The sequence below is a fragment of the Myxocyprinus asiaticus genome, chromosome 20 (genome assembly GCF_019703515.2).
Source record: "Myxocyprinus asiaticus isolate MX2 ecotype Aquarium Trade chromosome 20, UBuf_Myxa_2, whole genome shotgun sequence".
Lineage (NCBI taxonomy): Eukaryota > Metazoa > Chordata > Actinopteri > Cypriniformes > Catostomidae > Myxocyprinus > Myxocyprinus asiaticus.
The window spans coordinates 3,504,087-3,526,159 of NC_059363.1; the positions used below are offsets into that span (position 1 = coordinate 3,504,087).

The 22,073-nt window shown below is 37.9% G+C and overlaps 1 protein-coding gene across 3 annotated transcripts in view; it reads right to left on the reverse strand.

Annotated features, from left to right (window-relative positions):
* Positions 1-21,266, reverse strand: part of LOC127411419 (protein-tyrosine kinase 2-beta-like) — a 34,866-nt gene extending 13,600 nt beyond the window's left edge. For all 3 annotated transcript variants that reach the window (XM_051646966.1, XM_051646964.1, XM_051646963.1), the window contains exons 1-21: positions 21,168-21,266; positions 17,656-17,892; positions 17,400-17,578; positions 17,137-17,224; positions 14,332-14,411; positions 13,974-14,036; positions 13,836-13,890; positions 13,558-13,698; positions 11,554-11,628; positions 11,016-11,117; positions 10,808-10,925; positions 10,487-10,526; positions 9,408-9,445; positions 9,271-9,315; positions 8,947-9,044; positions 8,714-8,795; positions 8,535-8,635; positions 6,929-7,044; positions 5,560-5,660; positions 5,342-5,431; positions 863-1,067 (exon numbers count right to left, since the gene is read on the reverse strand). In XM_051646966.1, the coding sequence (XP_051502926.1) occupies positions 863-1,067; positions 5,342-5,431; positions 5,560-5,660; positions 6,929-7,044; positions 8,535-8,635; positions 8,714-8,795; positions 8,947-9,044; positions 9,271-9,315; positions 9,408-9,445; positions 10,487-10,526; positions 10,808-10,925; positions 11,016-11,117; positions 11,554-11,628; positions 13,558-13,698; positions 13,836-13,890; positions 13,974-14,036; positions 14,332-14,411; positions 17,137-17,224; positions 17,400-17,578; positions 17,656-17,862 (2,024 nt within the window). In that variant the 5' untranslated portion in view covers positions 17,863-17,892; positions 21,168-21,266. The remainder of the gene's footprint in view (positions 1-862; positions 1,068-5,341; positions 5,432-5,559; positions 5,661-6,928; positions 7,045-8,534; positions 8,636-8,713; positions 8,796-8,946; positions 9,045-9,270; positions 9,316-9,407; positions 9,446-10,486; positions 10,527-10,807; positions 10,926-11,015; positions 11,118-11,553; positions 11,629-13,557; positions 13,699-13,835; positions 13,891-13,973; positions 14,037-14,331; positions 14,412-17,136; positions 17,225-17,399; positions 17,579-17,655; positions 17,893-21,167) is intronic.
* Positions 21,267-22,073: the final 807 nt, after the last annotated feature.

The following is a 22,073-nucleotide window of genomic DNA, read 5'->3' on the forward strand; positions in this document are numbered from 1 at the left end:
TTTAAATAATACACAAGTTATTACAGAATAATTTATTTATAATAATAATAATAAAAAAAAAAAACAATTAAGCTTCAAATTTCTATCTTTAAACCCTCCAAAAATTGTCCCCATTCACTTCCATTGTAAGTGCCTCACTGTAACCTCCATTTCTGCTTTTTTTTAAGAAAAGAAGGGGCAAGTCAAAATACATTTTTGTGGTAAAGAACATTAAGTAACATTATGCCACAAATGCTATCGTTTGACCTTATCTTGTATTGAACCTGGAACATTCGTTTAAAGTCTCATAAAAGTAGTCTAAACAACACGTGAACTTTACCAAGTTTTGTGTGACAAACAGATTGAAATGTAAGTTGTTTTTCACATTTTGGTGCTTGACAGTCCCCAGTCAAAAGCAGCACAGAAATTCTGCATACATTTCTCCTTTTATGTTCCATGGAAGAACAGTGATACACATTTGAAATGACATGAGGATGAGAAAATAATGACCAAATAAAAATGTGCTGTTTATTTTCATGCACTATTTGTACTGGTTTAGCGGCCTATGTCCTACACTGTCATACAGATCAGGCAATGGCACTATATAGAGAGGATGCAGCAAAATATTGCTGCCATTGTCAAAAGCAAATTTACACAAACATTTCTCTGCAATTTAAATTCAGTTTACCGCCTGCATTCCTCGGGCGGTAATAGCATGCGCCGGGCAAATAGCAGAGTTTTGTGAATGAAGAGCAAACTGTAATGAGCCTAATTTACAAGGAGGTGTGTTTGCATGGAAAGGAATGACAATTACTTAATTTTATTTCAGCGCTGACTGCGGCAGCTTAAACTAGACTGTGGTTGGTTAGTGAATACCACGTACCTCAGCTTGCACACTAGTTCAGTTAAATTGGGTCTCTCGCGAGGGATGTAGGCCCAGCAGTGGTTCATGAGAGAGTACATTGTGGGCGGGCACTGCTCGGGTTTGGGCAGACGAACCCCCTGCTCCAACTGGTTGATCACGTCCTTGTTCTCCAGCCAGAAGAATGGCTGCTGGCCTAGACTCATGATCTCCCACATACACACAGCTGAAAGAAAAACCACAGGAAACCGCTCTGACATGTGAATCGGGAACTACAATGTGTATTTTCAACAACTAGATGTTCATTAGTTTATTTTGAGAGACATACAGAAAGTGTTGGTTGTTTGCTGATTCGTTAGAGGAATCAGTGTTAAAGGGTTAGCTCACCCAAAAATGAAACTAACCAAACCCAAATGACTTTCTTTCGGCCGTGGAACATAAAAGGAGATGTTTTGAAGTCAGTTTACACTCAGTGTGGGCACTAACATTGTAAAGAAAGAAGAAGCTTTATGTGAGTAAATAATGACAGAATTTTCATTTTCGGGTTAACTGTCCCTTTAATTAGACACATTTTCATTTACTGAGACACCACATCCAGAATAAAGTGTTTTGACAACAGGAATTCACAGAATGTCACCAGGTTTGAACAGTCCTCAACATTACATTTATTTATTGCCTCATGTAATCAAAGCACAGTGATTCAGTTTTGAAAAGTCCATGTTGCGCTTGGGAGACTCTTTACACAACTCCAGGCAAACTTGTCAGAACATGTTTAGAGAAGTCGCCCATTAAATCACACCTTTAAAGCTGAATTGTGTCATTTCTGTACCACTAGTGTCTCCAAACAGAAAAGAGCGCAACAGTCTGGTTCCGGAAGTAAAAATCCTGTTCATTTTCTCCATAGGCTAATGCATTTTAAATGATAACTTATAAACTTTTAAGGACAGACCTACAGTTAGCTCAGAGGTTGTTATTCGATGGTATATGCTTCTTTGGAAGCCATCAGTTTGTATTATTATAACTTGTTTTAAAAAAAATCATTTTAAATGGTGAAGAACTACACTACCCATGAATACTGAAGCGAAAGATCCACCAATCAGTCTCCCTACACTCTCAAACTACTTGTAAATTAGTATATATCTGAATATATATATACTTTTAATCAACAAGTTTTATATTTTTCCATTGTTTTCAGTTCAGTTACATCATTTGCAATACTTCATGCGATTGTAGTTCATTGCCTCATTAAAAACGTTAAGTACACAAACTTTTTGTCAATTTTCAAATCAATTTTTTTGCTCCTAATCAACTTTTGTAATGTTGTGATTCACCTCGGAGCTTGTTGGTTTGGTTCATGGATTAGAATTCATTTACTAAGGATTTTATGAAATCCCTATGGAGAAAATAAATGGGAAAAATACGTCCGGAACCAAGATGGCTAAAAAGCTGGGCGGACACTGTTGCAATCTATTCCAAATACAAGTACTGTCTTCAAATAGATTGCAGAAACAGATCATCCCATCCCAAAATTAAGGCATTGGTTGACTCAGTGTTGCTGTGTGGGGCTGGATGGGTCATTTGTACAAACTAAAGAATGTTTTGAAAGCATGCTTTTAACAGATTAATTGCATTACCCATGGGGGTTCCAGTAGCTCAACAGGTAGTGAATGGTGCTTGCAATGCTCACAATTGAGCCTTTGCTGGCATGAAGAAGCACTAGAAGATGTAATCGCCACTAAACAACAGGAGATATCTGCACTTGTATAACTTGAGTCTGAAGGAATATCAGAATCAGAATCAGCTTTATTGCCAAGTATGCTTACACATACAAGGAATTTGTCTTGGTGACAGGAGCTTCCAGTGTACAACAATACAAAAACAATACAAAAACAGCAGCAAGACACAGATAATAATACTGAAAATGAAAAATAAAACTTATTATACACATACATACAGACACACACATACATACATACACACATACACATGGGTAGTGCAATTTTTTCTTTTTTTTTTTTCTTTCAGAGGAATGAAATGGCAGAAGAGGTTGATGTGTTGAATAAATATAAGAAAGAATAAACTGTGTATTTCACATAGTTATTGCTCAATGGGGCAATTTAAGTGTTCATGAGAGGGAAAAAACTGTTCCTGTGCCTGACGGTTCTGGTGCTCAGAGCTCTGAAGCGTCGGCCAGAAGGCAACAGATCAAAAAGGTAGTGGGCAGGGTGAGTGGGGTCCAGAGTGATTTTTCCAGCTTTTTTCCTCACTCTGGAAGTGTATAGTTCTTGAAGGGGGGGCATGGGGCAACCAATAATCCTCTCAGCAGTCCGAACTGTCCTTTGTAGTCTTCTGATATCTGATTTCGTAGCTGAACCAGACCAGACAGTTATTGAAGTGCAGAGGACAGACTCAATGACCACTGAGTAGAACTGTATCAGCTGCGCCTGTGGCAGGTTGAATTTCCTCAGCTGGCGAAGGAAGTACAACCTCTGCTGGGCCTTTTTCACAATGGAGTCAATGTGGGTCTCCCACTTCAGGTCCTGTGAGATGGTAGTGCCCAGGAACCTGAATGGTGAGGGGAGTCAGTGATGGGGTGTTTCTCCTAAAGTCCACAATGATCTCCACCGTTTTGAGCATGTTCAGCTCAAGGTTGTTTTGACTGCACCAGATAGCCAGCTGTTCAACCTCCCTTCTGTATGCAGACTCATCGTCATCTCGGATGAGGCTGATGACAGTAGTGTCATTTGCAAACTTCAGGAGCTTGACAGAGGGGTCATTGGTGATGCAGTCATTGGTGTAGAGGGAGAAGAGTAGTGGGGAGAGCACACATCCCCGAGGGGCACCAGTGCTGATTGTACAGGTGCTAGAAGTGAGTTTCCCCTGTCTCACAAGCTGCTGCCTGTCCCTCAGAAAGCTGGTAATCCACTAACAGATAGACATGGGAACAGAGAGTTGGTGTAATTTATTCTGGAGTATAGCTGGAATGATGGTGTTGAAAGCTGAACTGAAGTCCACAAAAAGGATCCTTACATGACACTAGGGGTCACTCTTGGGAGCCCGAGACACCTCTGGTCTTTGATAAAAGGCCAATGAAAATTGGTGAGTGGTATTTGCATACCACTTATACACATACGGGTATAAAAGGAGCTGGTATGCAACCACTCATTCAGATTTTCTCTTCGGAGCCGAACGGTCATGCTCACTGAGCTGAATTCCCACGAATGTTCATTCACCTCTGCTGGATCTGACGGCGCATTTCAGCGGCTTCTCTCCCCTCTGCAATGGTGCACTGCAGAGAATGCCCCTGGGCGATTTGGCAGAAATAAAAGAGTATATTTCTCTAAAAGAGTATATTTCTCTAAAAGAGCGGCACACACAGAACGTTTTTTTAAAGACGCGTCTTTTTAAAGATGCCTTTCCTTTGTGTGTTATTCCTGGTTGCGCTCGTTATCTCTCGCCTTCTGATGGTCACGATCACTGTCTTTCGTGTCTGGGCACTGCTCACGTGGAGACAGCGTTCGTGGATGGGTCATGTACTCATTGCGAGAACATGTCCATGGCAACGATGCGGTCGCGGCTTACCTTCATAATAAAGCAAGCCACCTCAGAGGCTCCCCACCTCAGTCCTTCTAACCAAGGGTATGAGGCCAGCGCGGCTAGCACTGGGGGCGATTTGGGGACCCCAATGGTATCCCCCCACAGACCTCCCATTCCCCAGCATGCTCGTCTGCCCCAATTGGGCTTCCGGATGAGTCCGCCATCTTGTCTCACGGCGAGTTCGACCTTTTATTCGGAGCCCACGAAGGTGATGAGCTCTCGAGTGCAGCATCGGAGAGCGGGCTCATCCAGTTGGACGTGAAAGCCTCAGCTGGGCTCCTCCCTTCGGGTGTGGTCGCCCATTCACAGGCTGACGCGGAGATGACGACATGCTTTCCCGGGCAGCCACAAGCATCGGGCTAGAGTGTAACCCTCCGCTCTCCCCTGAACCCTCGCGGCTCGATGATTGGTTCCTGGGCTCGCGGCGCCGCTCAAAGCCATGCCGTATCTCATAACAGTCGTTACACGTGTAACGGTAGCCAGCTGGTACGTGCTGTGCAGTGTGTGTAATCCTCACTCCCCTAGTCTCAAGAGGCGCACTAGCGACTGACACTATAGGCTGTAGCCTTTAGCCTCCTCATTAGCGCGCCCACCTCCCATGCCAGAGATGCTGGTTCAAATCCTGCTAGGAGCAGGTCAAGCAGTACTGGTTACAGTGGTGCTGTGACCCGGATGGGAGTGAGGTTTAGGGGGGTGAGTGTAATGGTAGCTAGCTGGTATGTGCTGTGCAGTGCATGTAAACCTCACTCCCCTGGTCTCAAGAGGTGCACTAGCGACTGACTGTGTATGCGTGCACAGTAAATGCTAAGCATTTGCGTCAAAACCGAAGTATACTTTGGACTTAAGTCCTTTTGGATAAAAGCGCCTGCCAAATGCATAAATGTAAACATCAGAGTCACTAACCAAACATCCAGACATCACTTGCCGGGGTAAACCGTCTGAAGTTGATGGACTCTGGAGCCATCCATTTGATGGGTAATCGACACACAGAGGCTTCAGAGAGACAACAAACAGTGTCATTTGACAGTTTGATTGCTCAGTTTAATTTTTTTTTATTGAAATAGAAAGAGCTCATATTAGCACAAAGCAAATAAGTCAGTTGGTTATGATTAAAATCTTGCCTTTATAATACTCCTCTTCTTCTATATATCTGGACAAGCCAAAGTCTCCCAACTTTACACAGTCTGGTTTAGCGACCAGCACGTTTCTTACAGCAATGTCTCTGCAAAACATATGAAAAAAAAAAAAAAATAACAAATATTAAATAACTTAAAAGAATGTTCTAGGTTCAGTACAAGTTAAGCTCAAATGAAAGCATTTGTGGCATAACGTCCCTGCAAAAATTGCATTTACAATAAAGCAATTACAATGGAAGTGAATGGAGCCAGTCCATACACATTAAAATACCCACTGATTCAAAACTATAGCCACAAGATATAAACATTATACATGTTAACATGATTTTTGTTATGGTCCTGTCACTCTGTCAGTTTGGGTTTTTGTCTGACAGGACCGTGGCATCATCGTCCCATGTCTGTCTTGTGTTTCATTGTCTGTCTTTGTGTGAGTGCACGGTTTCGGTTGAATTCCCTGCTGTGCGCTATTCGTTCTATCTTGTTTCATGTCTGGAGCATGGTGTCTGGATTCTGACTTCCTGTCTGGTTCGGTTACGGTCTGTGATGAGATCCGGACACTCATGTTCGATGTACGCTCAGGTTTTGTTAAGTGTGAGAATGTGTGGCATCACTTTGTTTGCCATTGCTATGCATTCTCTCATCTTGTTTGTCAGTTGGCATGGGCGTATATTGCCTTATTGTCTTGACGATGTGCACTCATACCATTCAGATGTTTTGTTGTCTTGTGAGAGCATGTGGCTTTGTTTTGTTTCTGTATTGCCACGTGTCTCTCTGTCATACGTCATACCCCGCCTCCTTGTTTGCTTATTATTAGTTCATTTGCCTCACCTGTCCCCTGTTAACCCGTTTGATTTATCTCCCTATATTAGCCTCCTCGTGTGTGCTGTCCAGTGCCAGTTTGTCTTCTGTACATAATCTTGTGTGTTCTGTCAGTCGGTCTAGTATATTTCCTGTCGGTCTTGTTTCCCCTACCTGGTTCCTGGTTCCTGGTTCCTGTTTCAGTCTGGTCGGTCCTGTTTCCCTCTGCCCCAGCCTGAATTATCCTTTTTCCCCTTCCGGTATGTTATGTTTGTTTTCCCCCCTTGTGGGAGTTTTGGTTTGTTTTTTATTTATTTTGCATGAATAAATTCCCTGTTTATTTTCACTCTGCGTTTGGGTCCTGAGCCTCATTATTCTCTGCTAATCCTGATAGATTTTAGTGTGATAAAATCACTTACTGGTGTTACATCGTCATGGCAACAAAGTTTTACACAGATTAGGTTAGTAAACGATTTTTATCACATTAAAATTATGTTCTACACACCCACTCGAGAACACATATTTATAAAACTGTTACACAGGTGTATTGACGTACCTGTGTACCATATTGAAGCCCTCTAAGTAAGCCAGAGCTTTACTGATCTGCAGACTGTACAGTATGAGGGTGACATTAGTCAGCTTATGCTGGTTCTCCATTAGGTAATTTCCTAGCTGAAGAAAACAGAGGAAACAGGATTACAATAATATCCATTTAATAGTATTGCATAATGCACTGACAGAGCAAGTAAATCAGCAAGCCTTTGCAATAGGAGCGTAGCGGTACGAGATATTTGCGGTATGATTACATCACAAATATTAAGGTATCACAGTATTAAGGTGGATTGCTAATAACATTAGCAATTTATTATTTAAAGCTAAATTTAGAATAGTAAAAGACATGTTCCCTACTGCAATTTAACTGTTTTCCATACTGTCAAACATAATTTTTTAAATAGATAGGTAAATTTTGTCAAGACAAAGTTTGATGTTGGCTTGACAAAGCCTTATAGTTTAAACTACTTTTAAAGGTTTTAGGTTTGATAGTTATACAGACATTACAGTAAGACAAACAGCTAGCAAACTAGATAGACATTTCAGATAAAGTGTCAGATAAAAAAGATAGAAGAGAGAAACTTAAAGCAGATTAAAGGCCTTTTGTGGGTTTGTTTTCATTTGAATTTTTGAAAGTTGGAATTTGAATTAATGAGCATTCCGTTGGCCCTTTTGAAAATTCTGTCAATGTCCTGTTTGTCTATGGGATTTTTTCCTATTTCTAATCATCCACAGTGTGAAGTCCAATCAGTTAGAAAAGATATAGCACACTATTTCAGAACAGTCTGAAAGTTTGTACCAAGTTTTATGATAATGCATTATTTGAGAAAGACACAATTTAACGCTTGTGTTACAGACCCACCCATATTTACACACTTGTTCCAATATGATTAACTTGCATGGTAGCTCACCTGATTGAGAGCTTGACTTCATATCCGGAAGTCTGAGATTCAAGCCCACCCAAACACACAAGCTGACACGACATAAAAGTGTCATAGAAGTGACATGCAATGACGTGGTGGCTTCAGAAAATGTGCTTTTCATCTTGCATTTGCTTTTAGGACACTATCGGTTAGGTTTAGGTTAAGGTTTTTGGTTAGGGAGGTACGTTTTACTCATTAAGACCTCCATCTCATATTCACCTTAAAAACCTCATTTCCATCACTGTCTATTTTCTGTATGCCTAAAGCACTTTGTAAACCCTAGTTAGTACTTTACAAATAAAACGTATTATTATTTTTGTTATAAAACACATTGCAGGCCTACTGTTGAGCTACACAAGCAAATAAATGCATGAACAAACAGTCAGCCCATCGTATTTTGCTGCATACTGTATAAGCACTTAAATCAGTTTGCTGCATTTGTGAGAGAAACAGACAGCACAAACATACCATTAGCCTACCTATAAACCTAAAACCTGACTGTATATTCATGCAGTCCCATGAATGAGAAGCATAGTCCGGTCAAAGTGGGGGCTGGAAGGATGGACATTCCGCCCCTGAGACTTTCCTTGTGACCCCACCCCCACAAAATTCTGACATCCCCCTCCTGGTCCGATGAAGAGACAACCACTTGCCACCCTAAAGATTGCATGAATGCATGAATCTCACCTCTCCATACTGGTAAAGCTCCATGACAATCCACACTGGATCCTCTTCTATAATTCCTATGAGTCTCACAATGTGTGGATGGTCCAATTTCTTCATGATCACTGCATAAAAACAAGATATTTGTTGTTTTATTCAGGTATTTATTCAATTCTATGGATGGAGAAAATTACACATCTTACAAGCTTCACTCATGAACTTCTCCTTGATATCAGCCATACAATCCTTGCATGTTTTTACGGCCACATTCACTCTCTCCCCCGTCTGAATGAAGACACAAGATTTATGCCATTTTGCAACAGTTTCCGTCCTCAAAACCTTATGTTAAACTCAAATGCATTTGGAGGCATCTTTGTAATTCCGATCACAGCATACTGTATTTGATCTTGTAGGTGAGTATGCTTGATGCACTAACCTTGCTTCTGTAGACTCCATCATGGACCTCACCAAAGAAACCTTCACCCAGAAATCTTCCGAGGACAATTTCATTTCGTGAGAGGCTGAATTTACCTGCTGAAATATGAAAGGGAATTCGATTTAGTTGATATTGTGCAACAATATCTAAAAACATTTAACACATCCACTATTATTCTAAAACGATTATAGTTGGTGGTTGTGTGTTATCCATTAACTATCACCATTATGCTCCTAATTATTAGTGATCTTTGCTAAGGTGTTTGATTATTAGTAACTGTAATAAAAGGAAAACATTGAAACATTGTCTACTTCTACTACTTACTGGAAACTGGTTTATCTTCTGGTATCTCTGTATAAATATCTGAACCTGCATGAAGAGAAAATAAAATGATCCAACAATCTATCTTGTATAATATTGTGTCTTACTATGGACAGCACGTAAACGTTTGCTTTACATACTTTTGCTTTCTCCGTCGGATCTGGTACTTTCCTTATTGCTATGCAATATAAAATTGAACAGAATCAAAGAGAATAATCAATATAGCAATTTCTCTTGATACTATATATATATATACTTTTCATGCTGTCATACTGTCAATTACTTTATTTTTACATTACATTAATTATTATATTATTACATTTAAATCATTTATTTCAAATTACTTGATTTTGCAAATTATATTAAACTTTTATTTAAATAAAAATGACCCGCAATAAGGCACTGGAGAAAAATCACAAAAAGGAATCTGTGCATCATGAATGTACATAATTTAAAAAAAATAAAATAAAATACTTGTGTAAAGAACAAAATAAAAAAAATAATTATGGCATTGGCCACCTGCAGACTGTCAAACTGTCAATTATTTTATTCTTAAATTTTTACATTAAATTAATTATAAATATTTTTGCATTTAAACCAATTATTTCAAATTGCATGACACTGCAAATTATATAAAACGTATATATATATATATATATATATATATATATATATATATATATATATATATATATAAATGATTTGCAATAAGGCACTGGAGAGAAATCACACAAAAATATCTGTGCATCTTGAAAGAATAACATTTAATTAAATAAAAGAAAAAATGAAAAAAAAAAATAAAAATTAATAAACTAAGATATGAGAAAATACCTAAAATAAAATATCTGTGTAAAGAACAAATTAAAGAAAATCAAAATGGCACTGCTCACCTGCAGAATTGAATACTGTTAATAATTTTATTATTAAAATTTTCCCTTATATTAATTATTTGATCTTTAAATTTAAACCATTTATTTCAAATTGCGTGATACTTCAAATTATATAAAACTTTATATATATATATATATATATATATATATATATATATATATATTTTTTTTTTTTTTTTTTTTTAATGAACTGCAATAAGGTACTGGAGAGAAATTACACAAAGAGGTCCATGCATCATTAATGTATAAAATTAATAAACAAATAAGATTTCAGAATAAAATACCAGTCTAAAGAACAAAATCAAGAAAATCAAAACAACTTTGCTCACCTGCAGGGCAAAGGAGGTAGAGAAATTCTGGCTTCTCTATCTGATCAAACAAGTGATAGTTTGTTATTCGTAAAATGACAATAACAATGTCAAACACAGCTTGTGTGCTTCTATTCTTTTTCCATTCTAGCGTTTCTATTCTAGTAAACCACAAATGAGGCAGTTTAAAAAGTGTTTGCATGGTGGCCCTTTACACATTGGTTTCATTAGTGGAAACTAATTTAGGGCACATGGTCATGGATGTATCGTGACTTTGTAAAGCAAAACAAGTGTCCTCTACACTAAGCACACAAATAGATAATTCAGTGTAGACCCACAAACCTTTTCTGGGCTGCAAAAATAAAGACATCTCTTTGCCATGCTCTAAACGACAGTAGCCGTCGATTAAATCAGCCATGTTCTCAGAAATGGCCAGAGAGGATGTGCTGATGGACAATGGCTGAAAATATAACAATACTAAAATTAACCAAAGGTCTTCAAATCATGTCAGCAATTACATGTGAATGCTGTATGTGTAAATGTCCTTTACCTGTTTAGCTCCTTCAATATGTACATTTAACAGTGCCTTGCCATCATTTTGAAGAGAGCACTTAATACTTTGAATTTGTGCAAAAGTGGCTAGACAGACAGGCTAATGAGAACATATAAAAGAAAAAAACATATTAAAATGTATATAACATTGTTGACACGTAATACGTCCATGAGCTTTATCTTTCATCAACATCAAGAATAATTATGAATTATTTAGCAAAATGCTGTTTAAAATAGTTTAAGATGGAGTATAGCATGTCAAACCAAGTTTACACCAAGTGAACTTCCCAAGAGTATTACATGTCAACAACTACCCATAAATAAATCAGAATGTATTATTCGTTTAAACATGTTATTGAGTATTTAGTTTTGGAGCACTTGAAACCAATGAATGTGAACCAACATGTTACAATATAGGATATTGCCACATATGCTAATTGGCAGTACACATGTGGTCAGTTTACAAATAGAAGTAATGCATTTCAGAGAAATGTTCGCATTGTGTGATACATATTTGTGTGCAGATATCTTCTTACCACAGAACTTTTGTCTGTGCGTTGCCGAATACCTTTGGGGCCAATGACCAGATCCACAGACACGCTCCAACCTTGCTACAAAAGACAGAGAGAGTTACATTTACATCATTCAGTCTTTTTTTCTATCTATCTATCTATCTATCTATCTATCTATCTATCTATCTATCTATCTATCTATCTATCTATCTATCTATCTATCTATCTATCTATCTGTCTGTCTGTCTGTCTGTCTGTCTATCTATCTACCTGTCTGTCTGTCTGTCAATCTGTCTGTCTATCTATTTATCTGCCTCTCTGTCTGTCTGTCTGTCTGTCTGTCCGTCCATCCATCCCTCTGTCTGTCACTAAGTCTGTCCGTCCATCCATCCATCCATCTGTCTGTCTGTTTGCCTGTCCATCCGTTTATCTGTCTCTGTCTGCCTAAGTCCATCGATCGATCCATCCATCTGTCTGTCTATCTTTTTGTCTGTCTGTCTATCTGTTTGTTTGTCTGTCTCTGTCTGTCCATCCGTCCATCCATCCATACATCCATCTCTCTGTCTGTCACTAAGTCTGTCCGTCTATTTGTCTGTCTGTCTGTCTGTCTCTCCGTCCATCTATCTGTCTCTCTGTCTGCCTAAGTCCATCCATCCATCCATCTATCTATCTATCTATCTATCTATCTATCTATCTATCTATCTATCTATCTGTCTGTCTGTCTGTCTATCTGTCTGTCTGTCTGTCTATCTATCTACCTGTCTGCCTGTCTGTCTGTCTATCTATCTATCTGCCTCTCTGTCTGTCTGTCTGTCTGTCTGTCCATCCATCCATCTCTCTGTCTGTCACTAAGTCTGTCCGTCCATCCATCCATCCATCTGTCTGTCTGTTTGCCTGTCCATCCGTTTATCTGTCTCTGTCTGCCTAAGTCCATCCATCGATCCATCCATCTGTCTGTCTGTCTTTTTGTCTGTCTGTCTATCTGTTTGTTTGTCTGTCTCTGTCTGTCCATCCGTCCATCCATCCATACATCCATCTCTCTGTCTGTCACTAAGTCTGTCCGTCCATTTGTCTGTCTGTCTGTCAGTCTGTCTGTCTATCTATCTGTCTGCCTCTCTGTCTGTCTGTCTGTCTGTCTGTCCATCCATCCATCTCTCTGTCTGTCACTAAGTCTGTCCGTCCATCCATCCATCCATCCATTTGTCTGTCTGTCTGTCTGTCCATCCGTTTATTTGTCTCTGTCTGCCTAAGCCCAGCCATCGATCCATCCGTCTGTCTGTCTGTCTTTTTGTCTGTCTGTCTATCTGTTTGTTTGTCTGTCTCTGTCTGTCCATACATCCATCCATAAATCCATCTCTCTGTCTGTCACTAAGTCTGTCCATCCATCTGTCTGTCTGTATGTCTGTCTTTCCATCCATCTATCTGTCTCTCTCTGTCTGCCTAAGTCCATCCATCCATCCATCCATCTATCTGTCTGTCACTAAGTCTGTTCGTCCATCTGTCTGTCTGTCTCTCCATCCATCTATCTGTCTCTCTGTCTGCCTAAGTCCATCCATCCTTCCATCCATCCATCCATCTATCTGTCTGTCACTAAGTCCGTCCGTCCGTCTGTCTGTCTATCTATCTATCTGCCTCTCTGTCTGTCTGTCTGTCTGTCCGTCCATCCATCTCTCTGTCTGTCACTAAGTCTGTCCATCCATCCATCCATCCATCTGTCTGTCTGTCCATCCGTTATATCTGTCTCTGTCTGCCTAAGTCCATCCATCGATCCATCCGTCTGTCTGTCTGTCTTTTTGTCTGTCTGTCTATCTGTTTGTTTGTCTGTCTCATCCATCCATCCATCCATCCATCTATCTATCTGTCTGTCACTAAGTCTGTCCGTCCATCTGTCTGTCTGTCTCTCCATCCATCTATCTGTCTCTCTGTCTGCCTAAGTCCATCCATCCTTCCATCCATCCATCCATCTATCTGTCTGTCACTAAGTCCGTCCATCCGTCTGTCTGTCTGTCTGTCTAACAGACAACTTACCACAAGCTCACAAGGAAAAACTTCCTCATCAAAACTTGAAAAGACTGATAATGTCTCAAAGAACTTCATGATACACTGTTCCTCCTTTAGCAAAGCAAACTGCTGGAAAGTTTGCTGGATCAGTTTCCTCAGATGCTTCGCCTGTTTCCCACCAAACAAATAGAACGCAGACATTTTACAGCAATTCATCATATTTAATCATGACTCATCACAAACATTGTTAGTGTGTGAACAAAGTCTGAGCTGTCTTTGGTGCTTTTATACTAAAATAGTTTTACCTTCATACTTTCAATTAATTCACGAGGAAAAAACAATTCTAAGCCAACGTCTTTCCTGAAAGGAACAGACATGCAATCAGACAATTTGATAATTTTTATGTTGTAGAGCTATCTAACAGTACTTGACAAACTACTTACTCCAGCAGCTCCAAATTGGATTTTTTCTCCAATCCCTGGGCATTCATGTCCTTGTAAAATCTCCTGTTTGGACAGCAAAAAAATAAAATATGTTGATCCATTGACATTTTCATAACGGGTTTCCCTGAATATGCCCCCTTCTGCCATTGATTAGATAAACAGATAGCCCCACCCCAAACTCACGCCTTTGGTTGCGTCAAACAATGTTTCAAAAGTGCCACAGTTTAAACTAAAATAACCTATAAATGGCTTACTTATAGTTCTTTTTGCTTATTAAACTGGGACAGGAAAAAGCATTTTCATTTCATAAAAATTCCCACTCTTTACTTTTAACATTGCCTGTATTATTATACTGTACCTGATCTCAAGGCAGCCCAACTGTAAGGCCATCCCATCACTGACTCTGCTAGCGCTGTGCTGCATGTAGTCACTGCGAACCTGCATAACGACAACATTTCACCTTCATTCCTCTTTTGAAAAGTGCAAACCACCATCACAGAAACTGGCAGCACTTCAGTCCCACTTGAAATGTTCATGATGCATCAGCGACAATGGCATGACTATTGGAATACAGACTCCACTCACGTTTGCATTCGTTTGCTGTTTCACGTTCAGTGAGGAGAAATGAACTAAAAAGTAATGACACAATTCAGTACAAGTTCAGCTCAATCTACAGCATTTGTGGCATAATGTTGATTACCACAAAAATTAATTTTGACTCGATAAATCGAGATTACAGTGAGACAATTACAGTGTCATTTTGTAATTATATAAAGAACTTACATTTTTCTTGTATTATTTGAGCTGTAAAGTTTTTAAATCATCATATAATGGTAGTTTTAGGGATTTAGGGTTGCAGCATTATGTCATCATCAGTGTTGGGTGTAATGCATTACTAAGTAATTAATTACTGTAATTAAATTTTTCATTGAAAAAAGTAAAGCAAGGGATTACTCTTAATTTGTAAGTAATTTAATTACAGTTCCTTCTGATGTAATTGTGTTAAATACTGTATAGACTATAGAACAATTCTTTATAAAACAATAGTTAATTTAAAATCGAAATTGAACGTCTAATGTTAAAATGTATGTTTTCTAATTTAACGCCGTCCCCTTAAATTCTTTGGCCAGTTCATGAATAATTTATTTTATTTTATATGATTTATTTGAAAGAATTAAAAGAACAGTTTCATGCCTATCCTTGTATTTTTCATCTGGTCGAGGTTGATCAGGGTTTTAGAAAGTAATTAGTAATAAGTAATGCAGTTACTTTTCAGACAGAGTAATTAGTACAGTAATCTAATTACTCTGTAGAAGATGTAATCAGTAGTTAGTAATTAATTACTTTTTGCCACAAATGCTGTTGATTGAGCTTAACTTGTATTGAACCTGGAATATTACTTCCAGTAGCTTGACTGTAGTTACCTGTTTTCATCTCCAGTAATGAGCTACTTTTTCCAGAAAATAGCAGTGTATTGTGACCAAATGCAGCGTCGCTGTATCACCCACCCAGCTTTACAGCTGAACGAGCTGAGGCAATAAACAAATACCTGTAAATGCACCACTGGGAATCTGACTCGTAGTGAATATGTTCACCCTAAACGGTCCTCTTTCTCATACTGTATCTAGCATCGGAAAGTCTGATTACTTCCAGTGAATCGGTTAGTCAAAAACAGACCTCTCTTTGACATTCAGCATTGGGAAGTCCTTTTCTAGTGAATTGGATTGTGAAAGCACGCTCTCTCTCATGTGCTGCATTGGGAAGTCTGAGTGAATCGAGTGAATCGGCTCTTTAGGATGGTTCATGTAAAAGGACTGATCCAAAAAGATTCATCGATATGACTTTGATGTGTCTTCTTTTGTATATTTAAATGCCGCTGTTCATTACTATGTTTTAGACTCAGTCACATACATTAGCAGAGAGTTGCATAAAAACTTAGATCGTTCTAATTCAAGACCGAAATGTAAGACAGCAGACCCACTAGGCTAACTTTTGTTTACATTCTATTTTGCCATGGAAAATAACAGTCAGCTGAGCTTGTGGGGGCTTCAGTTGAGTCAAAGTCTTTCTAGCAAGTCAGTCCACTGACGGCCATCTTTGGAACGCTCTCGGGAGGCTACGTATTTCCAGTCATGCCAGTGCAGCTCCAATCTACTTGAATGGAGAAAGACCAGCATCTCAAAATGGTTGGTCAAGATTACGATCAAAGAACAAATTTCAAATCAGCAATAAAATCTGACAATAGTGATATCATAAATTGTGATTCTTTACCTCATATTACGCTAAAAAACACAATTTCCCCTGCTTGTATAGCTAATGTGCATGCGCGTTATAGAGTTGATTGACAGGTGATGTCTGTATCTAAAAGGTGACTGGCTATTTTAACTGTAAGGCAGGACTTCCTTTCTACATCCATTGACCGTTGGGCGCTCAAAGCTCCTTAGTTGAGCGTTCCAATTTCTCCCATTCATTTTAATAGAAGTGGCCCGTCTCTGCTAAACAATCTCTGGTTGAGCACTGAAAGGGGCTCGAGCAGACTTTGACTTGGTAACAAAATGTCTTGTGTTTTTTTATTATCTGGGTTAAAATCACTAAATTTTGAAGCATTGTACTCCTCTAATAAGCAAATATTTTCAGCGAATGAAAACTGTATTGAGTGTCCACAGTCGGCCATTTATTTAAGCTGTTCAGTGTCTTACATTTCCCACAATCCAATAGGAATTAGAATTTAGTTTTACTAAAGACAACTGTGAGTTTGTTTTATGCAACAGGCTTTCTATGGCGTCTTTAGCAAGTCAGACCAATTGTTAGACGAAGTCTTAAGTTAATGGCTATGTTTATGCAACCGGCTCTAGGTTGCACAGTTTTTATAGTTATATTTAGTGTAATAGGATCTCTTTATCTAGTTTGTTGTCACCCTAATTGAGAAACAGTAATTTATTCACTTAAAAACTCATCGTTTTAATGCCATAAACATATGGCTCTTATATTGCCCTCTTAAGTAGCTAGTTTCAATGTAGCTACTTTGTGCTTGTAGTACAGCAAATTACTACTGTATTTGCTTGACTGTGTAGTTTATGGTACAAGTTACTTATAATTTCAAAGTAGCTTAACCAAATTCAGGATATGGATCAATAACCTGCATGATTTGTAGGCTACCAACCTGCTGGTAGAAGTAGAGCATAGTTGTTTTGTCTTCTTTTAACTTCTCCAGGAAATCAGGAGGAATGTATCGGATCCTTAAGTCATATCTGATAATGAAAGTGTAAATAAGAAGGTTGTAACTCGCATACACAAACTTGAATTTTTCAGATCTGTAAGACCGATGATTGCTGAAGTCTCCAAGCATCCCCCAGGTTGTCAGATTTACCTAATCTCTTTGGACAATTTTGTTCCCAAAGTATAGCAAAGCAAACCCACACACACCTCCACTCTGCCTCGACATGTTGTTGTTCATATTTCTGCTCCACCTCTGCTACGGTCAGGTTTGGGTGAAGCCAATGAACCTCGTCTGATTTGATGTGCTTGAGCAGCAGACCGTAGCATTCCGGAAACTTGATGTTGGGACCAAGGCGCCCGCTATCCATAATGGACTGAATTATTTTCTGCAGAATGAAATGAGAATGAGAATGAACGCGCTCTATTCTGTTCATCATTCATGCTTCATGTCACATATTCTCACCCTGATATTCCAGGAACTTTCACATTTGACCAGTTTGAAGGTCATGCCCAGGTTGGCGCTGTTGCTTATGAAGCACACTTTGAGGATTTTCAACACCCCCCTGCATTTATTCTCCGTCTCAACAGTTGACTCCTGTGGTAGGCCGGCTGGAGGTAGTTTCCATGACGACGTACTGGTGTCCCCCGACATCTCTACATAGGCTGTCATGAGCGAGAGTTCCTCAAGTGAATATCAGATCTGTGGTGGGATGACAATATAATACAATCAAGTTCAGGCATGAATGCGACAAAGTTACATGACATCAATGTGTGAACTTGGAAAAACATTGAATTCTAGAGAAATACATATATATATAAATTCCACTTTCCTTCAAATTGTTAAGCTGATAATTTGAAATAATTTTTTTTTTTTACAAGTTGTGCTCAAAATTTTGCATACCCTTGGAGAATTGGTAATATATGTACCATTTTTAAAGAAAACATGAGTGAGCAGGCAAAACACATTACTTTTATTTCTTATGGGATTCATATTCAACTGTAGGTTATAACAGAATGGCACAATCATAAAACAAAACATGGCAACAAAGAAAAAAATGAAATGACCCCTGTTCAAAAGTCTGCATACCCTTAGTTCTTAATACTGTGTATTGCCCCCTTTAGCATCAATGACAGCGTGCAGTCTTTTGTAATAGTTGTCTATGAGGCCCCAAATTCTTGCAGGTGGTATAGCTGCCCATTCGTCTTGCGTGAACCGCACGTTTGAGATCTCCCCAGAGTGGCTCGATGATATTAAGGTCAGGAGACTGTGATGGCCACTCCAGAACCTTCACCTTTTTCTGCTATAACCACTGGAGGGTCAACTTGGCCTTGTGCTTAGGGTCATTGTCCTGCTTGAAAGTCCAAGAGCGTCCCATGAGCAGCTTTCGTGCAGAAGAATGCAAATTGTCTGCCAGTATTTTCTGATAACATGCTGCATTCATCTTGCCATCAATTTTCACAAGATTCCCCGTGCCTTTAGAGCTCACACACCCCTAAAACATCAGTGAGCCACCACCATGCTTCACAGTGGGGATGGTATTCTTTTCACTGTAGGCCTTGTTGACCCCTCTCCAAACATAGCACTTATGGTTGTGACCATAAAGCTCTATTTTGGTCTTGTCACTCCAAATTACAGTGTGCCAGAAGCTGTGAGGCGTGTCAAGGTGTTGTCGGGCATATAGTAACCGGGCTTTTTTGTGGGATTGGTGTAGTAAAGGTTTCTTTCTGGCAACTCGACCATGCAGCTCATTTTCGTCGTATTGTGCTCCTTGAAACAACCACACCGTCTTTTTCCAGAGCAGCCTGTATGTCTCCTGAGGTTACCTGTGGGTTTTTCTTTGTATCCCGAACAATTCTTCTGGTAGTTGTGGCTGAAATCTTTCTTGGTCTACCTGACTTCGGCTTGGTATCAAGAGATCCCCGAACTTTCCACTTCTTAATAAGTGATTGAACAGTACTGACTGGCATTTTCAAGCTTTGGATATCTTTTTATATCCTTTTCCATCTTTATAAAGTTCCATTACCTTGTTACGCAGGTCTTTTGACAGTTCTTTTCTGCTCCCCATGGCTCAGTATCTAGCCTGCTCAGTGCATCCATGTGAGAGTTAACAAACTCATTGACTATTCATACACAGACACTAATTGCAATTTAAAAAGCCACAGGTGTGGGAAATTAACCTTTAATTGCCATTTAAACCTGTGTGTGTCACCTTGTGTGTCTGTAACAAGGCCAAACATTCAAGGGTATGTAAACTTTTGATCAGGGCCATTTGGGTGATTTCTGTTATCATTATGATTTAAAAAGGAGCCAAACAACTATGTGATAATAAGTGGCTTCATATGATCACTATCCTTAAATAAAAGACACATTTTCACAATTTCTGCCAGGGTATGCAAACTTTTGAGCACAACTGTATATAAAATTAGAATCATGCAAACAGTGTTTGGCAAGCTATTTTGAAACAGTAACCTGCCAAGCTTCAAGATACTCATGACTAAAAGTAGTTAAACTACAGTCGAGTTACTCTTTTAAAAGAGTATTTAGTGACACTACAAGCTATTAACAAAAAGTAGCTAACTATGCTACATTGAAGCTATTTAAAGAAGAAATTAGATATATAACAATCAAATGATTTTATTCAATTCTGCATTCACATCACCTGATAGTTATACAGTTAAATAGTTTGATATTTCCTTACAAAAATTAACCAAATATTAAAACTCCCTAACACTGCATGCAAAGCATTTTATCCAGTGGTCTCAGACATTTCGACATCGTAAATTTAATATAAAGAATGCAAAGAAAGAAACAATTCAGTGTGACAGAGTATTTACCCATAGAAATTCAGTAATCATAACTTAAATGTAACAAAATTCTTTAAATTTTGAAAACAACCTTAACTGTCCCAAAGCTTTGCCCAAAATTTTATTCCTGGCACATTTCATCCTAAACCAGTACAGAAGATCGCCAGTGGGACAACAGTAAAAAAAACATCATTAGGTTCTTTATTAAAGACACTGACACTACGTGTCAGCTCATGCGTTACTAAAGCAAGATTTAGGAGCTCCATGTCTTTGATGTGTGAATGCGTTTACTCCTGCATTGCTATGATCCCTGAGTCAGAGTACAAACAACGTAACAGGTCAAAATGATGACAATATAACTGTATTTGTTGTCAAGAAATACTGGAAAGAAGCAACAGGCCTCTATCTTAAACAATGAAATTAGGAAGTGAAATTTAGCACGGTTAAGCTTTACTCACCGATTTATACTACAGTTTTGGAGATTTTTACTACAAGATGCGTGTCAGTTCTTTGAACCTCGGATGAGTTCGCAGACTAAACTAACAACCCTATGCTATATTCTCTAAAATGTATCAAAATAATCTACCACAACTCTGGTTTCCTGTTGCCTGGACTCAAGTCATCTACATGGATTGGAAATTCTGAAGATGTTTATACTTAAACACAAAGAGAAGACATGGCAATTTGATTTTTGCCTTTTAAAATATAACATCTTGTCAAATTACTTGTAGTAATCATGCATAAGTATGACTAACCTAAGATGCTCAGATCTGTACAGCTGTTTTAGAAACTGTCAAATATATACAAATATATTGTCTTCTGGCTTAATGTAACTATATCAGTTCATCAGTTCAGTATTCATTAATCATTAATGACAACTTATATCCAGCAACATCAATATGATTCACACATCACTGGCTAGGAAACATTTTATTTTTTAAGAAATGACTACTACTGATAAACACAAAGTTGCTTATTATTATGTTTTACCCCATCTCAAAAGTTAAAGTTTAATCACTTGTTGCCACACTTTCCAAGAATGGAAATATTTAATGATGTTTGTAACATCAGTACATATTGAACTTCCTTCTTAACAGTACACTGTGACATTAAGGTTTAAATCTGTTAGAGTCTCTAATTTAAATAAGAGAATTAAAATGTGTAACAGACCTGAGCAAGAGCTGCTGTTTAATCCAACCCTCTCTCTCTCTCTCTCTCTCTCTCTCTCTCTCTCTCTCTCTCTCTCATCCGGTGTTTGTTTAATTCATACCAATCCAAAGTAAGAGAGTGAGAGCTGAGCATTACTTAAATGAGTGTTTTGGACACACCCCACTGTGCCTCAGACTTCCTTAAACTTCATGTCAGATCAACAGAGCTGCTGTTGAGAGAACACACACCTTCGTGCTTTTAAGAGAGCCTTGTGTGAATGCTTCATGAAATATGTCAATTGAGAAAATTAAAATGCCTGACTAAAGTCATTTTTTATTTTTGGTTTTGTTCTGTTTGATTCTGTCTTTTGTTTTGCATTGTTTATTGTAATAATAATTATCATAATAAAAAAAATTATATTACTATTGTCTGTAACTAATCAGGCCACTACACTTGATTCCGTCTTCTGTTTTGCATTAATAATAATAATTATTATTAATATTTTTATTATTGTTGTACTTTATTTAATTTAATGTATTGTTTATTGTTAGTTTTATTTTATTAGTTATTATTATTATTAAAATATTAATATTATTAAATTATGTATTATTTATATACAGCCAAACACATTATAATAAATTTGTATTATTAATTATTTAATAAACATGTGATAAAAATAATTATATATTTATTTATTTATTTATATTTGAATTGTTTATTATATTACATTATTTTAATGTATTATAAACAAAATTGTATCATAATAATAATAATTTCATATAATGTATTGTTTACTAATAATTTATTATTATTTAACATTAAAAAAATATTTTTATATATTATTTATATCAAAATATTATAATAAATATTATTATTTATAATACATTTGAAAATTCTGTATATTGTAATAATATTAATGCATTATTT